We start from the raw sequence: 20,825 nt of genomic DNA on the forward strand, positions 1-20,825 counted from the left end.
TTGTCACCCATGTGAGGTGCTTAATTGAGGTGGGATAGAATGGAGACGAAGGAGTATTTAGTGATTATCTTCAAATGTAAGGAAGTATTTAGAGCCTGTGAATATTTAGTAATTATCTTCAAATGTAAGGAACTATCTAGAGCATGTGAGGGGAAGGGTTTTGCCTATATAGGATCACATAGATCAAAGTGCAAAGGGTCATATGTATGGGTAGTTGATTTAGGGACACATGATGGTGGGTCTTTTTATTATCTCTATTGGTGTAAGACAAAAATTGAGTCCTCTAGTTGTATCATGACTTTGCATTTCACGGACAACATGGTTGTTGGTGTGTTCGAGTGTCTATAGTGTTTCTAATGCTTGATTGATAAAAATTAAAGCTTGTGATGATGAGAAGTTGCTAAAACCCAAGGGGGGATATAAGCATCCTTGATATTTGCATGTAAACGCAATTATAACCTTGATTATACACTTGTTGATGAATGAAATCAAATGCTTATGTCATATGCAATGGCTTCAAATTCTTTGTAAGTCTAACGACATAAAAGGCTTTCTAAATTTGGATCTTGCGAATCAAAGAGTATACTTTTGATTCAATTAAAGCTTACAACATACTTGACGTTGTTATCACACCTAGTCAATTTTTCAAGAGATAGGTGAGATTGTCATAGTCAACCAACCATTCTTGAATCTTAATACTTGTATAAATCAATGCTACAATAACCTCTCAACCAAAAATATATAGAGGGAGCTAAACACATTTATTAAAATCCAAGGGCGATCAGAGCACATTTGTATGTTACATGCACACAAAGTAAGGTTTATGTAAATAAAACCTTCTATTAGTAATGATGTTGCAACATGCATGAGTTTCGTGGGGTGGTCCTTGTGACACGTCCTAGAATAAAATGTCACTTGACATGTACAAGTCACTTGCCTTTAATTTATGATGATAGTGATATGCAAATTTCTAGGCACCACACCCATTTTGATATTGTTGTGTGCACTTTGTGGAGCATAGGTAAAATAACCACCTTTTTTTTTCATGACGAGCAGTTAGTTCTTCCAAAGCCATCAACTAATTAATGGAATTTCTAAAAATAACTAGGTGAAATCATTGTACGCCCCTATTAATAATAACTTACAAATGGCCAAGTCATTGTTGTGTAATGTCTTGGACTATTTCACCTAAAGTTCACCTAAATGTGTTGACATTCTGAGTGTATGTATGTGTGTCGGCTGGTTGGGGGGGGGGGGGGGGGGGGGGGGGGGTTTATTAAATAAAGGGGGAGGGATCCTTTGCATAACGCCCCCCACCAAGACTTTGGGTACGTTGCACGAGCGCATCATCATAATACTAAAACGCGTGGTGCACCTCCTTCTGTGCCACCTCTTGGCTATGGCGTTCGCCTCCTCCACCCCCACCCTCGTGCACTTCCAAGGCCTTCGCGCCTCCCACTCTTCCCCTCCTCCTCCTCCTCCTCCCCCCTTCGCCTCCAACCCCTCTTCCCAAGGTAACACCCTTACTCCCCCTTGCTCTGTTAATTTTTTGCACCTTTTAGTAGCTTCTTATCATAATGCTTACTTAGCCCATAACACCATGCATGCAATTTGTCCTTGTTTTTTTTATCATCTGTGACAAATACATCATAAACATCGGTTTTGAAATCATTTAGCAAATTTTTTAGCTTCACATTGACATTAGTTATAATCTATGTTGCTTCAATATCTCACTTCTTTATCAATCAAAGTCTCTCACTTCTTTATCAGTCAAAGTCTTCTAGACCTTGATTTCCTCATTAACATGGGTTTGCTTAGAACTTGCAAGTTTTTACATCATCTCTACACAAGTGATACCTTGGACTGTCATCAAAATTTATAATCTGTGTTGCTTCAATATCTCACTTCTTTATCAGTCAAAGTCTTCTAGACCTTGATTTCCTCATTAACATAGGTTTGCATAGAACTTGCAAGCTTATACATCATCTCTACACAAGTGATACCTTGGATTGTCATCAAAATTTATGTGCAACATTCACAAACTCATTCAAGATCTCTACACAAGTAGCACTTGCAAGTTTATGTGCCTCTTTTTTACTTAACACTTAAAAAGATTTCCCTTTAAAGTGATTAAGGACCATGGTGGAAGTTTTCAATATGGTGAGAGAATTAAAATGTGATTCAATAAGCAAAATCATTAACGTATGTGAATAGTATAGAAATGCTTTGGAGTTACGGTCAAGAAAGAGAAAAATGTAGTTTGTAAAAGTGACATATGATGTAAGGGCACAAGGGTATAAGAACCTAATACACTCAATTCAAATACTTGATTACAGCTGATAAAAGCATGCAAAAAGTGTAATGTAGAATACATTTGACCCTAAAAAGTTTACAAATTGCACCATCATGTAACTTGACAAAACAACTATATGTCAAAGCTAAAGGACGTTGAGCTAGATTTCCCCTTTTCATAATCAAGTGCCCTAACAAATTCCAAAATAGACTTTACAAAATAAAGCTAGAGTTTTGGTAGAATTCGAGTTCGATTTATCTCTCAACACACAAATTTGAATTATAAGCATGATATTGTTTTAATGATACACAAACCATATCTTGTCAATTGTACTTTTATGTTTAGGTTGTCACATGACTTTGTTAACAAACCCTAGATAGCATGTGCTTTTGATTCGTAATTTCATGACATAATGTGATTCTTATATTTTTCAATATATTCATTTTCTAAATTTTAACAAAAACTTGAACTTAAGAAAAAGAATATGATATGCATTTTCATTTTTATTAATACATTGTGTTAGGCTTGAGAATCTAAAAATCTATTCTAATGAAGACCACAAAAAATTGGCATATCATATATATCCATGGGTGTGCAACAAAGTGATGAAGACAATTAACTGTGTTGGGTTGGGACACCCACCTTTATGTATTCATTGGATGTGTAGTTGTCTATAACTACATAAAATATATCATCGCTTTCATAAAATATATTTTCGTTAGATGTGGAGGGGTAGTTGCCTACAACTACATAAAATATATAATCTCTCTCTCAAAAATCTAAAAAGATGCATGTGCTTACACTTCATGAATTATTTTGATTTGCATGTCTAATTAAAATTCTAATTTCTTTCACATGTCAATGTGAGGATCTAGGTGATAAGCCTATAACAAGGGCAAGCCTTACCATTGCACCCAAACGAGAAAAGGATCCCAAAAAAAGAGTAGTGATAACAGGAATGGGGATTGTCTCTGTATTTGGAAATGATGTGGATACATACTATGAGAAGCTTTTGGAAGGACAAAGTGGAGTTGGATATATTGAAAAATTTGATACATTAAACCTTCCTACTAGAATTGGAGGTGAGATCAAGACATTTTCATCAGAAGGTTACATTGATGGGAAGAATGATCGTCGACTTGATGATTCCATTCGATATTGCTTAGTGAGTGGAAAAAAAGCTTTGGAAAATGCAAATCTTGGCTTGAAAGAGCTCGATAAGGTATCTTCTAAAGGATCATTGAAGCCGTATCCATAAGGTCAATCATAGTTTATTTTGTGTTTTACTTTAAAAGATCTTGTTTTTTTATAATGATGGCCATTAAATCTTCTTCTTTCCTCAAACTTCTTCTTCTTTCATCTTCACCCATTGAATCTTACCTCAGCCATTAGTGTGTATTTCTTCTATCTATCTATCTATATATATATATATATATATATAATACCTTCAATTTTCTATAATTGATGGATTTGTATAGTATTTCCTATATTTTTATGTTTGTACAATTTTTTTTGTACATTTTATTTTCTATAATAATGGATGGATTTGTATGATATTTTTATGTTATAATGGGGTTTTGAGCAATTATTATTTTTAAATGCTGTGATGGATTTGGGGGCGGGGGGGCGGGGTGCAGTGTGACAAGCGAAGGGTAGGGGTACTGGTGGGGTCAGGGATGGGGGGGTCACTGACGATGTCGAATGCAATAGAGGCGCTGATGGACAAGGGGTTGAAGAGGATCAGCCCCTTCTTTATACCGCATGCCATCACCAATGCGGGCTCGGCTTTTCTGGCCATCGATCTGGGAATCATGGGGCCCACGTACTCCATCTCAGCAGCCTGCGCAACCTCCAACGCGTGCATATGTGCGGCTGCAAACCACATTCGCGACGGCGACGCCGACATCATGATCGCCGGCGGTACAGAGGCCGCCATCCATCCCATCGGCCTCGCCGGCTTTGCGGCCTGCAAGGCCCTCTCCCAACGGAACCACGACCCCGTCGCCGCCTCTCGTCCTTGGGACATCCACCGTGATGGCTTCGTCATGGGTGAAGGTGCCGCCGCCTTGGTCAGTTGTTCTCGCATCTCATAAAATTAAGAGTTTTAAAAAAATATATAAAATAAAAAATCAATTTAATTAATTAACAAGAGGAACCTACCTCTGTGATGGTTTGCCCGATAACTTCTCATAAAATAGTCTGTTTCAATAGACATCCTCCATACATTTGTTGATTGAAACTATTCCAAAGAATTATAAGATCTCATCTATCTATACTTTCCTAAAAGATTTGACCCAAGAAAAGCTTCATGTCCATCAAAGCCTTCTCACACATCACATCACAAGTTTGCATCATTTCTTACTCTTACATCTATTCCTAAGTTAAACTAATTCTTTAAACATCTCTTTTATACCTTACTCTGGTTTTTTCTATGACATGATAATATTTTAAATGTATTTATTATTATCATTCAATTTTAAAATTATATTTTGTGTACCCTTTTTCAAGGTGATGGAGAGTTTGGAACATGCCATGAAACGAGGGGCCCCAATTTTGGCAGAATACTTGGGTGGATCTATCACTTGTGATGCTTATCACATAACAAGCCCAAGAGATGATGGATTGGGTGTGTGCTCTTGTATAGAGAAGGCTCTTGAGGATGCAAGAGTCTCAATTGAAGAGGTAATTTAACTCTATTTAATCTAAGTGATACAAGCAAAATAATGTCCTTTAATCATTTTCTCCTCTGGCTTTGATGAATTTTAAATCTTTTTTCTAGGTGAACTACGTAAATGCACATGCCACATCCACACGTGTTGGTGACTTGGCTGAAACTCATGCTATTAAGAAGGTTTTTAAAAATAATAATGAGATCAAAATAAACTCTACCAAGGTACATTTCTTTTAAGTGTATGTGATCACATAATCTATTTCTTGATTTGTGTAGCCCCATTATGTGGACTTCACTTTAAGAAAAATGTTAAAATTAAAATCAAATTTCTTCATCAGTCCTCTTAACTTGTAGATATTGTCTTTATACTACGTATAAAAACTTCATACCTTATGTATCCACAAATTTGTTCTTATTTTGGTGATTTTTCATGTAGTCAATGATAGGACATTGTCTAGGTTCTTCTGGAGCCCTTGAAGCCATTGCAACTATAAAAGCTATAGGTGTTGGTTCGGTTCATCCAACTATCAATCAACATGTGAGTGATTTGATGAACTTTTAATTTTTGTAATTTCAACGTGTGAATTTCATCTTTTCTATAGAAATTTATCAAAACTATTTAACTCACAAATTGAGAAATGATGATGGCTACATTGCAGATGATAGAACCTTGTGTAGAGTTTGATACAATTGCTAATAAGAAGCAACAACATGAGGTTCATGTTGGTGTGTAATCTTACCTTTTCCTTCAAAGGTGCTCTAGTTATTTTATATAACGATTAAATTTTGAGCTTTACAATATCAGAATTACTTTTATGTGTTAACATCTAACATATTTATGTCCTATGACAGCGATTTCAAATTCCTTTGGATTTGGAGGTCACAATTCTGTGGTTATCTTTGCACCTTTCAATCCTTGAGCGTTTTTACTTCTAATGAGTGTCATCATCTTTGAGAAATTTTGTCAATATCTAGTATCTTGCTCAACACTACAATGAGGTTCATTTGATATATGTTGAATGGGCTTATTAATCTCCATTATAGTGGATTTCAATTTTATCTGTTAAAAAAATTAACACTACTCATGTAATTGAGTTACGATGTAGGTCAACCACAAAATTGGCTGAAGGTTGATTTATGAATTTTGAAGAGATGGAAAGGCAAATAAACTTACTTCCTATGTATGCTTATGTGTGTGTATGCACGGAAGGACATGCCAAGCCTTAAAGTGGCACGTGTATGGAATATGTAAGCAAGCAACAAATGTTTTAACCTCTATTTGATAGATGAAAGATTCCACCATGTGTTAATATAGCTTTATATGTTTGAAATGTTCATGTGATCTATTACATGTATTTGATTATAATGGTATAATGAAGCCAAGATATGTTCTATAGACATCCCAATCCCTCAAGAATGATGAAGTGGCCACTTCCATTATTATAAGTACTACTAGGCTAATAACGCTTCGACTATTGGCAAGCACTCCTACTTGAACTCAGAAGACTCATAGAAAGCTTAAGCACTTACAAAAAGAAGGAAGCCATGGCATTGTAGTCATGTACCATCCCTCATATATATGCCAGTGACCTTCAAGCATTGAGCATGAACCGTGACCAACCACACCATCCTCATGTATATACCAATGACCTTCAAGCATTGAGCATGAGCCGTGACCAACCACACCATCCTCATGTATATACCAATGATCTCCAAGCATTTAGCATGAACTGTAACAAATCATGCCATGCTCAAGCTACCTCATGTGTCTAATTAGTGCCCCTTTCTATAGACCATTGAATCCTTTATGTGATTAACATCATCAAGATATTGCCCAAAAAAAACCTATAACATCATTCAAGTTATCACAAATCATAAAGATAGATTTAATAATTATTATGTCTAAGAGCTTTAATTCGTTTTAAAACCATCCAAGGCCATCTACTAATCCTCACTGAGGGGTCTTGGTTTCCTCCAAGGGAGGCAGAAAAACTACGCTATGCCCAAAAAAGAAGAAGAATAAGAAGATGACGACGATGACCAAAGTCACCGGAAAAGCTTGTTTTCCTCTTGAAATTGCCACCATGAAGGTCGGAAAAGCCTATTTTTCTATCTTGCTCACTGCTCAGCTCTAATAGGCTCTAAGAAACACGTCTTCCTCACATGATTGCCGGAAGATGCACAAAAACATGCTTATCTCTCGAAAACATTTCTACAAAAAAAAAAAAGCACACGTGTACTGACAGTGGCTCAACCTACTCAAACCAACAGGTCATGGGTTCAATCCCTGACAACAGCGTAGGGTTGTGTGTGTGAGTGGTGCCAAGCCCTCACACCTTAGGGTTGTGTGTGCGAGTGGTGCAGCTTCTAGAATCGATAGCTTGACCAAAAAAAAAAGAAAAAAAGCATACATGTTTGCAAAAAAACATACGCATAAAAAAGCATGCAACATGAATTCAACAAGTACTTGTAGCCAATAGAAACAACATATACCCAACATGGCTTTGATACCAACTAAAACAATCATTGTTGTGTAACCCAAATTCTAATTCACTGAAAACTTGAAACTATACAATGAGAATCGAAAATGAAAATGCTTGAGAAAATTTTGAAGCAAGTCCTCACCATGTAAGTACATTGTCACACCTTACATAGCTCTAAAACATTGTCCGCTTTCAACGTTCATCCTCCACTTTCAACACTAAAAGTGCTTATAAGATTAAATGAGAGAATGATACATTTCTCTATGATTATAAATTTAAGGAGAGATTTATTCTATCTTCTTACCATACCTTATGTATGGTCTTTCCCTCTCATACAAATGCACATAAGAAGCATCACCATAGTTGAAATGATTAACTTAAAAAAAAACAACTAATGTTGGTTAATATGTCGAAATATATAGATTATGTGAGATGTGCCTTTTATATTCAACAGTCGAAGCATACTCAATAAAGGCTAAAGATCTTCTTTGAGCAGGTGAGATAGACTCTATCCGATCTTTTTAGGTTTTTATTAGGTTGTGCATTGTTTGCTATGTATACTGTGCATCTACATGTGTATTACCATATATATATACATATATATGTATATATATATACATATATATGTGTATATATATATATACACACACACACACACACACACACACACACACACACACACATATTTTACTTGCATTGTTTCATCTTTGTATACTTGGTTTGATCACATTTGATATATGTCAAGTCTCTTTAGTTTCTTGCTACCATGTTTCTACATATATGCCATCACATGTGTAGTATATATGTGAAACCATGTATGTTTACTTGCATTATTTCATCTATGAGTACTTCGTTTAATCTTTATATGCACCATGTATGTATCTTACTTGGATACTCCTTGTGATCTTAGTTTATATATTATGTACATATCTTACTTGCTTTCATGTATCTTCCTATACGACTATGCATGCATACTATCGAGTGTTGCTTACTAGAGTCGGTCTTTGTATATACGCTATGTATCTATATATTGAAAGATCATTGAGTGTATCTTGCTAGGTTCGGTATTTGTATATATACTATGTATCTACATAATGAAACATCATTGTTCAAGGAAGTTTTCATGCTCCTTTGTATATTATTTTTATTCAAATACATCATAACATTAGATTTTACACATTTGTTTTTCATATTATTGTTGATAAAGCCTTTGTCCAATAATAAATCAAATAGACCTATACATACACAACTACTTATGCACACACTCATAAAATAGCATTGTATACATACGCACATAAAATATCATTGTGTACATACATATAAACTCTACCAACATGATAGGCTACAAATGGTTATAATAAAAATACCATGATTAATACATGATCTTCGTTTTCACACCGCTATTCAATACAACACCTCAATTGATACCCCGTACAATGCAACACCTCAATTAGTACCCTCGCACATCTTATTATCAATGCTCAGACATAATTCACATTCGTTAGCAATTAATTGAAACCACATCAATCAACCCCAACATTGTCGTGAGAAACACATCCATAATATCCAATCGTATACTCACTGACACGACACATGGATATATAAAATAAAAAATATAATTCAAAATAACACAAGAATAATTCTCTCTGTTAAGCTATGGTGTGTTAATTTAATATGTTCATCTTTTTCTTTGAATTACAAGCTCACGTAATTATTTGGAGATAAGATCTCGTTTTAATATTGGTATGGACTAAGACCAAGTGTAAGAACCAAGGACTTCATTGAATGTGAACATGGACCTTGGTATTAGGACACGTAATTCTATCAATTATAATTAATAACTACTAATCACATTTACAAGCTTTCATGGCCTTCTTGGCTTCTCTTTTCTTTAGGACGGTGACCTACACCCATGTCTACTCCATGCCATGAGTAGTCCCTCTCTTGCATAGTCCTCGTACATTGTAGTAATAATAATAGATCCAAAAGATGCTTTATCAAGGAGCGAAGCTTTGTCAGTGGTATACATCGAATCCTCCACCCCTCCAATCACACTACCACACAAGGCTTTCTATCCACTTCAATAGGAGACCATCGTGCACATACAGTCCTCTACCCCAACAACTTGGTTTAGCTCACATGTTGAGCATGAGGTCTTCTCAAGGGAAAGCCTCTACTGGGAATCATGTCTTTTCTTTTCCTAGATTTATATTTGACTTTATAAGAGGCTTCTAGTTTCTTTGATTCACGTCTCAAAATGAAGGCAATCAAATTTCAAAGAAATCCACGTAGACACTTGCAATTATTCCCCTTGTCGACTACAGACATAATATCAGCGATGTCAGAGCAAAGAAACAACACTTGCTGCATCAGGGCAAGACACATACATCTTCCAGCTTCACTAAAGAAAGTCATAGAGAGCTCCAATTGTTGACAAAATGGGACAACATAAACTAGACAATACCATGATTCAGCTTAAGTTTGTAGCTCCCATTAATGTGTCAGCCTTCCTTTAATCTTTGTGGATTACATACAAGCGGAAGTAGCACATAAAGCACAATCTGGCTACAAGGTTCTGTTTTCCCCTTTTTCATCAAATGCATCTTGTGAAATAATGTCCATTGATATAACCGCCAGCCATTGATCTCTTCACATTAGACTCAAACTGTTTCAGGTTATCTCTCAACACTTCCGCGGCTTCTTGATTAAGAGGGTCATCTGGGTTAGGGTCCTGTACTTGTACGCATATTAGCAACACATGATATAAACTTCTCTAAAATGGTATATGAGACTGATTAGCATACTAACCAGAAATAGGTACTGCAAGCCATAGATGATAGAATTTATGCTCAAAACTGGTTTCCAGTCTTCTCGCAGAATGTTTAAACACACATTGCCTTCCAGATCTATATTTGGATGGTACACCTGTCATAGAAAACCCATCATGTGGTCACTCCCAACAATGTGAGTAACTTGCTTCACAAACATGATGGTATTATTTATTTTTCTTGTATACCTTAGTCTTGCATTTCACTTTGGGAGCTTCGTGAGGGTAGATAGGCGAGATACTGAAGCTAAAGACAAAGGTACCACCCCTGCACAAAAAGCAAACTTAAAAGGTTTAAGTAGCTACCATGCAATGACATTGACATTGTAAACAAGACTGCTACAAATGTGACAAAAAAAACAAGAGCTGAACTTCAGGAAAAAATCTTACAGATAGTAACCCTCATCCGGCCGAATCGTGATTTCAAAATTCAGGAGGTCATCCTTTCCATTGGGAAAAGATATAAAAGTTGTCTTAGACAGATTTAACTCACTTATATCTGCATGCACGCACACACACACACACACATGATGAAGGTTTTAAAAAAAACAAAAGAAATGAGTCATTGCCAAAACTTCATCACATCACTAAGAAAAACAAATCACACAAACCATTCAAAAGCATGCACCTAAACCATGCACATGCATAACATGACCTGAACATGTGTCCTCAGCCAACTAAAACAGGTGTACTCTTGATCCCATGATGACTGTTCCTCAGTCTATTGGGGTATCGGTTACCTTGTCCAAATGCTGGACACTGGACACCGAACCACCCTTGCCATACCACAGACATGATTAGATCTGGATGTCCATTACTGACCGTGATGGTGTAATGTGACCAATTAATGGCACCATGAATGTGCATCTATGCCATTGTTCTCATCAAAAGACTCTCACACATTGAGTCTGCATACAGAAGCTTTCTCCCATGATTAGGGCTGCCACAACCATCCATAGACTCTCACCCTATGAACAGCATCACACCCTAACACATCCAGTGCTTCTGCATCACAACACAAACTCCCAAACTGTCGCTCATGAGAGAACTCGCATCACAGCACAGCATGCAATACAGTAGACACACATGTACATTCCCTCTCTACCTTCCAAGGGTACTATCCATCTCTGTCATGGACTCCTTGTCCCTTGTCCAATCAGTAGCAAGCCTGTACCAAACATGTGTCCACTCCTGTAACCGTTGCCTGCATGTGACGTATCTCCTGGAGAAACCCAAATACATGTTTCCTCGAGAAACCTACGACCTGTTTCCACATGAAACCCTTAGGCATGTTTCCCTTTGAAACCTTTGTCCTGTTTCCATATAGAACCATTCACAGCACCATTCAACAACAGTGCCAACAACGGCATACATCTAGTTACCTGTTCCCTCATGAAACATCTAGAAACTTAGAGATGCCCATAACTGTAGGTCCCTCTGTTCCTTTCCAACAGGAAGAAAACAATCTGCTCCATGAGCATGCAGCCATGCAAGCTTGCATCACTCCCATGCCAAGAAACACATCCAAGTGACCTGTACTTGCAGCCGGAAACCCAAGCACATAGCTGAATTTGCAGCCAACCAAAAACAACCCATACACAGTCCTCGAACTAATCTCAAAACAGTCCCGGAATTGCTCATGTTCGTATAGCCACATGCACTGCCACGAAACAGTCCATAAACCCTTTTCAAAACAGTCCATAAACCCTTTTCAAAACAGTCCCAAGCCAAAGCAAAGAGAAGCTGAAAGTTCCATCAGTTGAACGCCATCAACATGATGTCTGTGTTCATGTGTTCGGAACCACCAAACACCAAGCTGATGTCCCACAGGTATGTAGGGGAGAGAGAGAGAGAACCCACATAGCTATGCACTTCCTGTAGCCGCCTACAGTTCCCCTTGTGCGTGGAGAAAAGCGTGCACTGTCTGTCCAGGAATAAAGCTGTTTGATCCTTTAACTTGTCCCAAGCCTTGCATAAAATTCTGCTCTTTGGCTCATGTGCAGTATTGCCTTGTGCATGGAGTATAACACACTCGGTTTTGCATCCTGAACATTATTCCTTTTGGCATTCTAGGGGCATTGAGATTTCATGTGATCCTTGCTCCCACATAAGAAGCACTTCCCCTCTCTCAGGCAATCAAAAATGTGCTGTCTGGACAGCTTGGGATCATTCTTTTTACCCCCTAGCTTCTTTTCAGAGCCCCCTTTTGCATCCTTGGACTCATTGGGCATAAACTCAAGTGGCTATCCACCCTTTTTCTGCTCATTTCCAGCTTTGAATTTTTCCTTGTATGAGCTGAATTCTTGCCTTTTTGATGCTCCCTTGCTGTGTAGTTCCTCGAAAATAGTAGCTGAATATATTAGCTCCTGTAAGGTGTTGTGGGGATACGCTGCAAGACTCTTCTGAATGATTCATTATAGCCCTAACTCGGAACTTCCTTTTCTTCTCGTCCTCACTAATCATCATGAAAGGTGTGACCTTGACAAGAATCCACCATAACTTTGAGACATATGAGGAAACGGACCCGCCTTCATCCTATGTCAGCCAATCCCATTCCTTTCCTACATCCTTTTCGAAGTGAGGAAGGAAGGAACTGATCATAAAATTGCTCTTTAAAAGTACTCCATGTACGAGCAGCGGTTCTATCCAAGAGCTTTGCCATCCACCAATCACTCGTAGTCTCTTTAAGATGCATACCCACATGCCTGAGCATAGATTTCTCTGTGAAATCCTAAGTGCAAAAGACTATTTCAAATTGCCTTACAAATGCGAGTGCCTTAGTGGTATCCAACTTACCATTATAGCTCACTCCAAGGCTAGAGAAACCATACCATATATAGATTCCTTCAAACTCATGGTCAAATCGTACACTCGAGGGGTTCACTATAAGTAAACCCTTTGTATCACGTGCGTTCAAGGCCTATTTTTAAAATCTCTAATCTGTGAATTTTCATAAATAAAACATACCCTTTTTCTATTCAACCTGTGAATATCCCCTTTAAATAGTACCCTTCTGTCCCCCGACTTGAACTCTTTGGCCTTCTTGCTGTGTCGAGCATCCCGTCGCTCTAGAACATCATCATCCCCTTCATCATGTCTATGATGGCAGCGATGCCCACGTTTAGGGCTGATTTCCCGTGCAACACCCTCCACTCACAATGGAACTCTAGGAGCAGGAACATACCTAGAAGGTGGAGATATCACCGACAATGCATTAACATCTTTTGCATCTCTCATATGGGCTGAAAACCCCTCATCATCCGCTTGGGCTGCATGTCGATGTACATCATTCCCATGGGCTACATGCCCTCTCATATCAATTGCCCTCTCCTACATGCCCTCTCATATCAATTGCCCTCTCATAACAGTGGATCATTATCTGCCAAAGCTCCAACTTGGTCCCTATCTCTATCCTCTTCTCATTTGCGGCGAATACAAGTGATAGAGTCCTCCACAGAATGATCTAAATGTCTGGCCATGATGTATTACCAGATCTCAGAAAGAAAAGAATTTCCGTGCCCCAAAATCGCTCTCTACCAGCTTTCTAAGGATGATAGCTTTCCAAGGATGATACTGAATAGACTGCAAGGGTGCAACAGTGCCCCTACATAGACAGGAGGACCACGAAGTCTTTCCACATGCTTACTACCGCTTAAACCAAGGTAACATCTTTCAAGGCACGACAGTAAAACGAGGGCTACCTCATAATCCCAACCTTTTCTTGCGGATAATGACTCCTTACAACCATATCCAACATCATATATGACACAAGTTTTGTAGAAAGCCAAGCTTTGATACCAATGTTACAAAAGGACAGCTATAACACGGAAATCTTATCAATCATGAAAACTAATTAAACACGTATGCATGCCAGATAAGAGAGAGAGAGATAACAGCTCAGCACAATAACCCACACTAGGGGCCAAAAGATGGGCTGACACCCCCCCCCCCCTTTATGGTTAGATTACCAAAAAGGAGTCTGCTTCAGATACAACTTTGCGGGTGCCCAAGGATTCTCCATTGGCTAGCACCTGCTTCTTCCAATACAATATGAAGGCAAAAACAAAGCATATGCTGAATTTGATGTCCCTTCTCAGCACAAGTGTCACAAAAATAGCGGGAACCTGGTACGACAATAATAATAGACCAACACTTCAAATACCAAACACAGAGCATGATAACACAGCGGAAGAACCATAAACAATACAATAAAACCGCAGTGAGCCGGAACGGCCAGCCCCCTGTAGGAACTTCTTTATAGATAGAGAAGCTTTTACAAGATACCAAGGTGCAGGTGCACACAACACCGGATTTTCCACAAAGCCTCAGCACAAATCTTGCACACGTAAACTATCTCGTGCCAAGATACAAACACAACACCAAAGTCCATTTGACAAACTGTCTCAAAACAGTCCCATAATCAGCTCATAAACTGTCCATAAAACAAGCCGGTACGGAGCCCAAAACAGCCCCGAATTTCGTGCCAAATCAGCCCCAAAACAAAGCCATAAAATCAACACCAGAAGATCTCTCAAATCAGCCCAAAACAGTCCCAAAACAGTCCCAAAACAGCCCAAAAGATTGGACCAGCCCTGTCAAGCTCCGGGAGAAAGCGACCAGCCATGTGGCTGCCCTAGAAGAAGTCGACCAGCACTATGGGAGGTCTGGAAGAAGTCGGCCAGCCTAGTAGAAGTCATGGAGCAAGTCGGCGAGGTGAAACAGTCCCAGGTATGCTGTACGGCCAGCGCAAGAGAGAAGAGAGAGAGTGAACTATAGTCGGCCAGCAAAGAGAAGCCTCCAGAAGGATGCGCATGGCAAAAAGAGAGAGAGCCAGCCCCTTTTAATAAATCCAATAGGCCAAATCTGCCTTGCTTTTCCTCTTTTTCCCAAAATAGCTGGACTTTGCCCAGAATATCAACTTTATGCTTTCCTTGGCTTGTACTCCAAGTTTTGGCCCAAAAATATCAACTTTTATGCTTTTCTTGGCTTGGTGCCCAAGTTTCATCTAGGCGCGTTCTTGTGTCCACCTGTCCACGCCCAAAATAATAATATGACCAACCCTTCATGTGAAAACACTGACTTATAAATATAATAAGTCACTTTCATGATAAAATCTCATGGTCCCCATGTTGTATGGCCATCTTTCAAGCCAAACCTTGCCAGTAAAGTGCTCTAGCTTTCTTCTGTGGAAAATCCCCGTTCACACCTTGGTTCCGCCCAGCGTCTGAAACGCTCATCAAGACTGGTGGAGGGACCAAATGGTGACATCCCCACCGTCTTATAAAGCAGTTGTCCACAACGGTAGAATCCTAATACCACTAAAATATCCTTCAAGAATAGCAAATCCACTGTCTATCCATAATATTTCATAATCCATGCATTAAAGCCATAAATCCAGATCCACGATCCATAAATCCAGATACAGGCACAAGAGCCAACTGTATCAAGAAACAAATTGTATCCATATCATGAGTCAACAACTCTAATAATAGCCAAACACAGGCACAGGAACCAACTGTGTCCCAAATATCCATAAATCCATAACCAGACACAGGCACAAGAGCCAACTCTGTCCCAAATATCCATAAATTCATAAGCCGGATTATAACTAGACATAGGCACAAGAGCCAATTGTGTCTCAAAATATATCCATAAATTCATAAGTAGCTGTAGTACCTGCAAAAATAAAGAAGTAGCATACATAGCCACAAAACATCTTGCCATGCCATTGGACTGCATAAGGACACCACCCCTATGATCCATACGCATGCCCAAGCCAAACATGCTTCACATGTCCATATGGTCTATCAGGGCAACGACCCTTCCATGAAACCGTACATGCTCGCCAAGGTTTCCGCTTCCATGAGGCTTCATATGTCAATATGGTTCACCACGGCAACGACCCTTCCATGAAACCATACATGCTCGCCAGGGTTTCCACTTCCACGAGGCTTCATATGTCGATATGGTTCACCAGGGCAACGACCCTTCCATGAAACCATACATGCTCGCGAGGGTTTCCCCTTCCACGAGGCTTCATATGTCAATATGGTTCACCAGGGCAACGACCCTTCCATGAAACCATACATGCTCGCCAGGGTTTCCCCTTCCACAAGGCTTCACTCACTAGGGTCACCAACCCTTCCATGAGTTCCAATACTCACCAGTGTCACCAACCCTTCCATGAGTCCATATACTCACTCACCAGAGTCACCAACTCTTCCATGAGTGCGATATATCATAAGATAACAATAAATCATAGGCATAGAGATCCTGGTTCTCCATAAATATATCCTGGTTCAGAAATAGTTTTACAAGCATTTCGGCCGCCAAAAGAAATCCATAGAGATATCCAATAAATCCACTGTAATCCACAGTATACTCATAATCCAGAATCAACCAGTCCATGATACCGATGAACAATTCATAGTTCTGTAACCGCATATGCGGAATATTCTAGCGTCCCATACCACCAGAATACTCCCCATATGAGATCCTTATGTAAGCGACAATTCTAGCATCCCATACTGCTAGAAGCCTCCAATACACAAGACCAAAACCATAAACCATTCATCAAAACCAAAGAGAAGCCTTTTTCCAAAATCCACTGCATCCCAAATAAAGGGATCCGGAAACATACTCCATCCAACAAAAAGGAGCCAAAGATAACCATATAGATGCGCCAAACCATCATATATGTATAAATCCTCGAATAGAGATATACCAGAAATATAATCCATAGGCCTCAGATATATCCGTATGAAAAACCATATAAACCAAGCTTTTCAACCATAATGTTTACCTAAAACAATTCAAGGCAAACAAACAACACACAATTCTCCTTGTACAAGCATACAAGGGTTAAGTGTCCACAAACACTTCGAACAAATTTCAAAAAGCACCAACTTTGCAAAACTAAAAGTATACTTAGCTTTTCTTTGCCAGGTTCGTATGTAGCCAAAAGAAATATCTTGTCAGCATACACATAAGATATCTTGAGAGATGGCTCCATATAGCTTGCCTGTAAGCTTGATTTATAATCCACAATAATCCATATGGAAGAAGTGCTGAACACTGGCACATACAACCAACTCCATATCCCGAGGATAAAATCTGTGAATCCATAAATCCTTAGACCAAGCTGTCTACTACTCATGCCTATGACTACTCCCATAAGCTCAATAGCCAAACTGTTGGTCAGTGTAGTCCCCACTTCTGATCTTTTCTCTTTCCCATTGTCGGAAGGAAGCCGCTTGCTTCCGAGAAAGCCTTTGCTCTGATACCACTGTCACAAAAACAGTGGAAACCTGGCACGACAATAATAATAGACCAACACTTCAAATACCAAACACAGAGCATGATAACACAGCGGAAGAACCATAAACGATACAATAAATCAGCACTGAGCCGGAACAGCCGGCCCCCCGTAGGAACTTCTTTATAGATAGAGAAGCTTTTACAAGATACCAAGGTGCAGGTGCACACAACACCGGATTTTCCACAAAGCCTCAGCACAAATCTTGCACACGTAAACTATCTCGTGCCAAGATACAAACACAGCACCAAAGTCCATTTGATAAACTGTCTCAAAATAGTCCCATAATCAGCTCATAAATTGTCAATAAAACAAGCCGGTACGGAGCCCAAAACAGCCCCGAATTTCGTGCCAAATCAGCCCCAAAACAGAGCCATAAAATCAGCACCAAAAAAGCTCTCAAATCAGCCCAAAACAGCCCAGAAAAGATTGGACCAGCCTTGTCAAGCTCCGGAAGAAAGCGACCAGCCATGTGGCTGCCCTGGAAGAAGTCGACCAGCACTATGGGAGGCCTAGAAGAAGTCGACCAGCCTAGTAGAAGTCATGGAGCAAGTCGGTGAGATGAAACAGTCCCAGGTATGCTGTACGGCCAGCGCAAGAGAGAAGAGAGAGAGTGAACTATAGTCGGCCAGCAGAGAGAAGCCTCCAAAAGGATGCGCATGGCAAAAAGAGAGAGAGCCAGCCCCTTTTAATAAAACCAATAGGCCAAATTTGCCTTGCTTTTCCCCTTTTTCCCAAAATAGCTGGACTTTGCCCAAAATATCAACTTTATGCTTTCCTTGGCTTGTACTCCAAATTTTGGCCCAAAAATATCAACTTTTATGCTTTTCCTCGCTTGGTGCCCAAGTTTCATCTAGGCGCCTTCTTTTGTCCACCTGTCCACGCCCAAAATAATAATATGACTAGCCCTTCATGTGAAAACACTGACTTATAAATATAATAAGTCACTTTAATGATAAAATCTCATGGTGCTCATGTTGTATGGCCATCTTTCAGGCCAAACCATGGCAATAAAGTGCTCTAGCTTTCTTCTGTGGAAAATCCCCGTTCACACCTTGGTTTCGCCCAGCGTCTGAAACGCTCATCAAGACTGGTGGAGGGACCAAATGGTGACAAATGCCCTATCACAAAAATATCAAGAACCCGGTACGACAATAATAATAGACCAACACTTCAAATACCAAACACAAAGCATGATAACACAGCGGAAGAACCATAAACAATACAATAAAACCGCATTGAGTCGGAACGGCCGGCTCCCCGTAGAAACTTCTTTATAGATAGAGAAGCTTTTACAAGATGCCAAGGTGCAGGTGCACACAACACTGGATTTTCCACAAAGCCTCAGCACAAATCTTGCACACGTAAACTATCTCGTGCTAAGATACAAACACAGCACCAAAGTCCATTTGATAAACTGTCTCAAAATAGTCCCATAATCAACTCATAAACTGTCCATAAACAAGCCGGTACGCCCAAAACAGCCCTGAATTTCGTGCCAAATCAGCCCCAAAACAGAGCCTAAAATCAGCACTAGAACAGCTCTCAAATCAGCCCAAAACAGTCCCGAAACAGTCCCGAAACAGTCCCAAAACAGCCTAGAAAAGATTGGACCAGCCCTGTCAAGCTCCAGGAGAAAGCGACCAGCCATGTGGCTGCCCTAGAAGAAGTCGACCAGCACTATGGGAGGCCTAGAAGAAGTCGACCAGCCTAGTAGAAGTCATGGAGCAAGTCGGCGAGGTGAAACAGTCCCAGATATGCTGTACGGCCAGCGCAAGAGAGAAGAGAGAGAGTGAACTGTAGTCGGCCAGCAGAGAGAAGCCTCCAAAAGGATGTGCATGGCAAAAAAGAGAGAGAGCCAGCCCCTTTTAATAAATCCAATAGGCCAAATTTGCCTTGCTTTTCCCCTTTTTCCCAAAATACTTGGACTTTGCCCAAAATATCAACTTTATGCTTTCCTTGGCTTGTACTCCAAGTTTTGGCCTAAAAATATCAACTTTTATGCTTTTCCTGGCTTGGTGCCCAAGTTTCATCTAGGCGCCTTCTTTTCTCCACCTGTCCACGCCCAAAATAATAATATGACCAACCCTTCATGTGAAAAGACTGACTTATAAATATAATAAGTCACTTTAATGATAAAATCTCATGGTGCTCATGTTGTATGGCCATCTTTCAGGCCAAACCATGCCAGTAAAGTGCTCTAGCTTTCTTCTGTGGAAAATCCCCGTTCACACCTTGGTTCCGCCCAGCGTCTGAAACGCTGATCAAGACTGGTGGAGGGACCAAATGGTGACAACAAGAGAGCATGCCCAGCATAAAGCACATGTAGGACAACCATGGACAGCGCATAGCACTCCCACATCACCCCGGGACAGCCCTGCATCTCCATCTTCCCACCTGTCTGGCTCACAGAGCAAGTCGACCAGCCTTGAAGGGCTGTTTACAACAGTCGACCAGCTATCAGAAGCCACGGAAGAAGTCGACAAGCAGCAGTTCACAAGCCAGAAGGTCTCCGAGGATGTCTCTCACACAAATCGGCCAGCACTTCCTCTCCTCCAGATGCCTTGGCCAGCACCTTATTAGGGCTGTAAACAGTCGGCCAACAGCAAAGACAACCTCCAAAAGGAGTCAATCAGCCTTGGCCTCACACCTACATGAATCCTATCACAGTAGGTAGCGGTAGAAGGCTCCAGAACAACTAGCTCTCCCATGCACCCAAAAAGCATACACATGAACAAACTCGAATTCTCTCCTTCCGGAATCTTCCCAGAACATAAATATAGAGGATCACCAGGATAGCTAGTCCCGGGAAATCATATCATGTCAGGCTCCATGAGCCATACATGTACACCATGTCAAGCCCCACAAGTCATACATGTACTATCCTATGAGGCTCCATGAGCCATACATGTACTGTCATGTCAAGCTCCATATACCATACAAACACACCATGTATGTCATGTCAGGCTCCATATGCCACACATGAACAATAGAAAAACAGAAGCAATGAGGAATTTTGTGACACAAAGAAAAGCATAAAGAGTGCTCAAGATTGCGCTCAATATTATGCCAACCAACGACGGATCCCGAGAATCTTACACAAGGGCATGTGGGTATATCTCAAAGTCCCAAAGGACTCTTAAGACGATGAGGACTAGCAAGCATTACAAATTATCATTTCGATGTTGTGGTCCTTACGAGCTCGCAAAAAAGGTTAGTGATGTGGCTTACCGGTT

General features: G+C 39.9%; 2 protein-coding genes across 6 annotated transcripts in view; one reads left to right on the forward strand and one right to left on the reverse strand.

Annotated features, from left to right (window-relative positions):
* The first annotated feature begins 1,293 nt into the window (after nucleotides 1–1,293).
* Nucleotides 1,294–6,247, forward strand: LOC147604703 (3-oxoacyl-[acyl-carrier-protein] synthase I, chloroplastic-like). 2 transcript variants are annotated; one of them, XM_086794539.1, is made up of 9 exons: nucleotides 1,294–1,514; nucleotides 3,169–3,515; nucleotides 3,931–4,362; nucleotides 4,802–4,975; nucleotides 5,073–5,186; nucleotides 5,401–5,502; nucleotides 5,624–5,690; nucleotides 5,817–5,857; nucleotides 6,071–6,247. In XM_086794539.1, exons 1-9 carry the CDS (start codon nucleotides 1,400–1,402, stop codon nucleotides 6,089–6,091), a joined length of 1,413 nt encoding a protein of 470 aa, XP_086650665.1. In that variant the 5' UTR covers nucleotides 1,294–1,399; the 3' UTR covers nucleotides 6,092–6,247. The 2 variants fall into 2 exon arrangements, with proteins under 2 accessions (XP_086650665.1, XP_086650664.1); XM_086794538.1 differs by lacking the exon at nucleotides 6,071–6,247 and having other exon boundaries at nucleotides 5,817–5,973.
* Nucleotides 6,248–9,719: 3,472 nt separating this feature from the next.
* LOC147604704 (NEDD8-conjugating enzyme Ubc12-like) overlaps nucleotides 9,720–20,825 on the reverse strand; it is a 43,229-nt gene continuing 32,123 nt past the window's right edge. For all 4 annotated transcript variants that reach the window (XM_086794843.1, XM_086794842.1, XM_086794845.1 and 1 more), the window contains 4 exons: nucleotides 10,665–10,773; nucleotides 10,464–10,542; nucleotides 10,256–10,372; nucleotides 9,720–10,178 (listed from right to left, as the gene is read on the reverse strand). In XM_086794843.1, coding sequence (XP_086650969.1) covers nucleotides 10,041–10,178; nucleotides 10,256–10,372; nucleotides 10,464–10,542; nucleotides 10,665–10,773 — 443 coding nt within the window. In that variant the 3' untranslated portion in view covers nucleotides 9,720–10,040. The remainder of the gene's footprint in view (nucleotides 10,179–10,255; nucleotides 10,373–10,463; nucleotides 10,543–10,664; nucleotides 10,774–20,825) is intronic.

This window comes from Cibotium barometz, chromosome 61, assembly GCF_041138505.1.
Source record: "Cibotium barometz isolate CiBa-2024 chromosome 61, ASM4113850v1, whole genome shotgun sequence".
Lineage (NCBI taxonomy): Eukaryota > Viridiplantae > Streptophyta > Polypodiopsida > Cyatheales > Cibotiaceae > Cibotium > Cibotium barometz.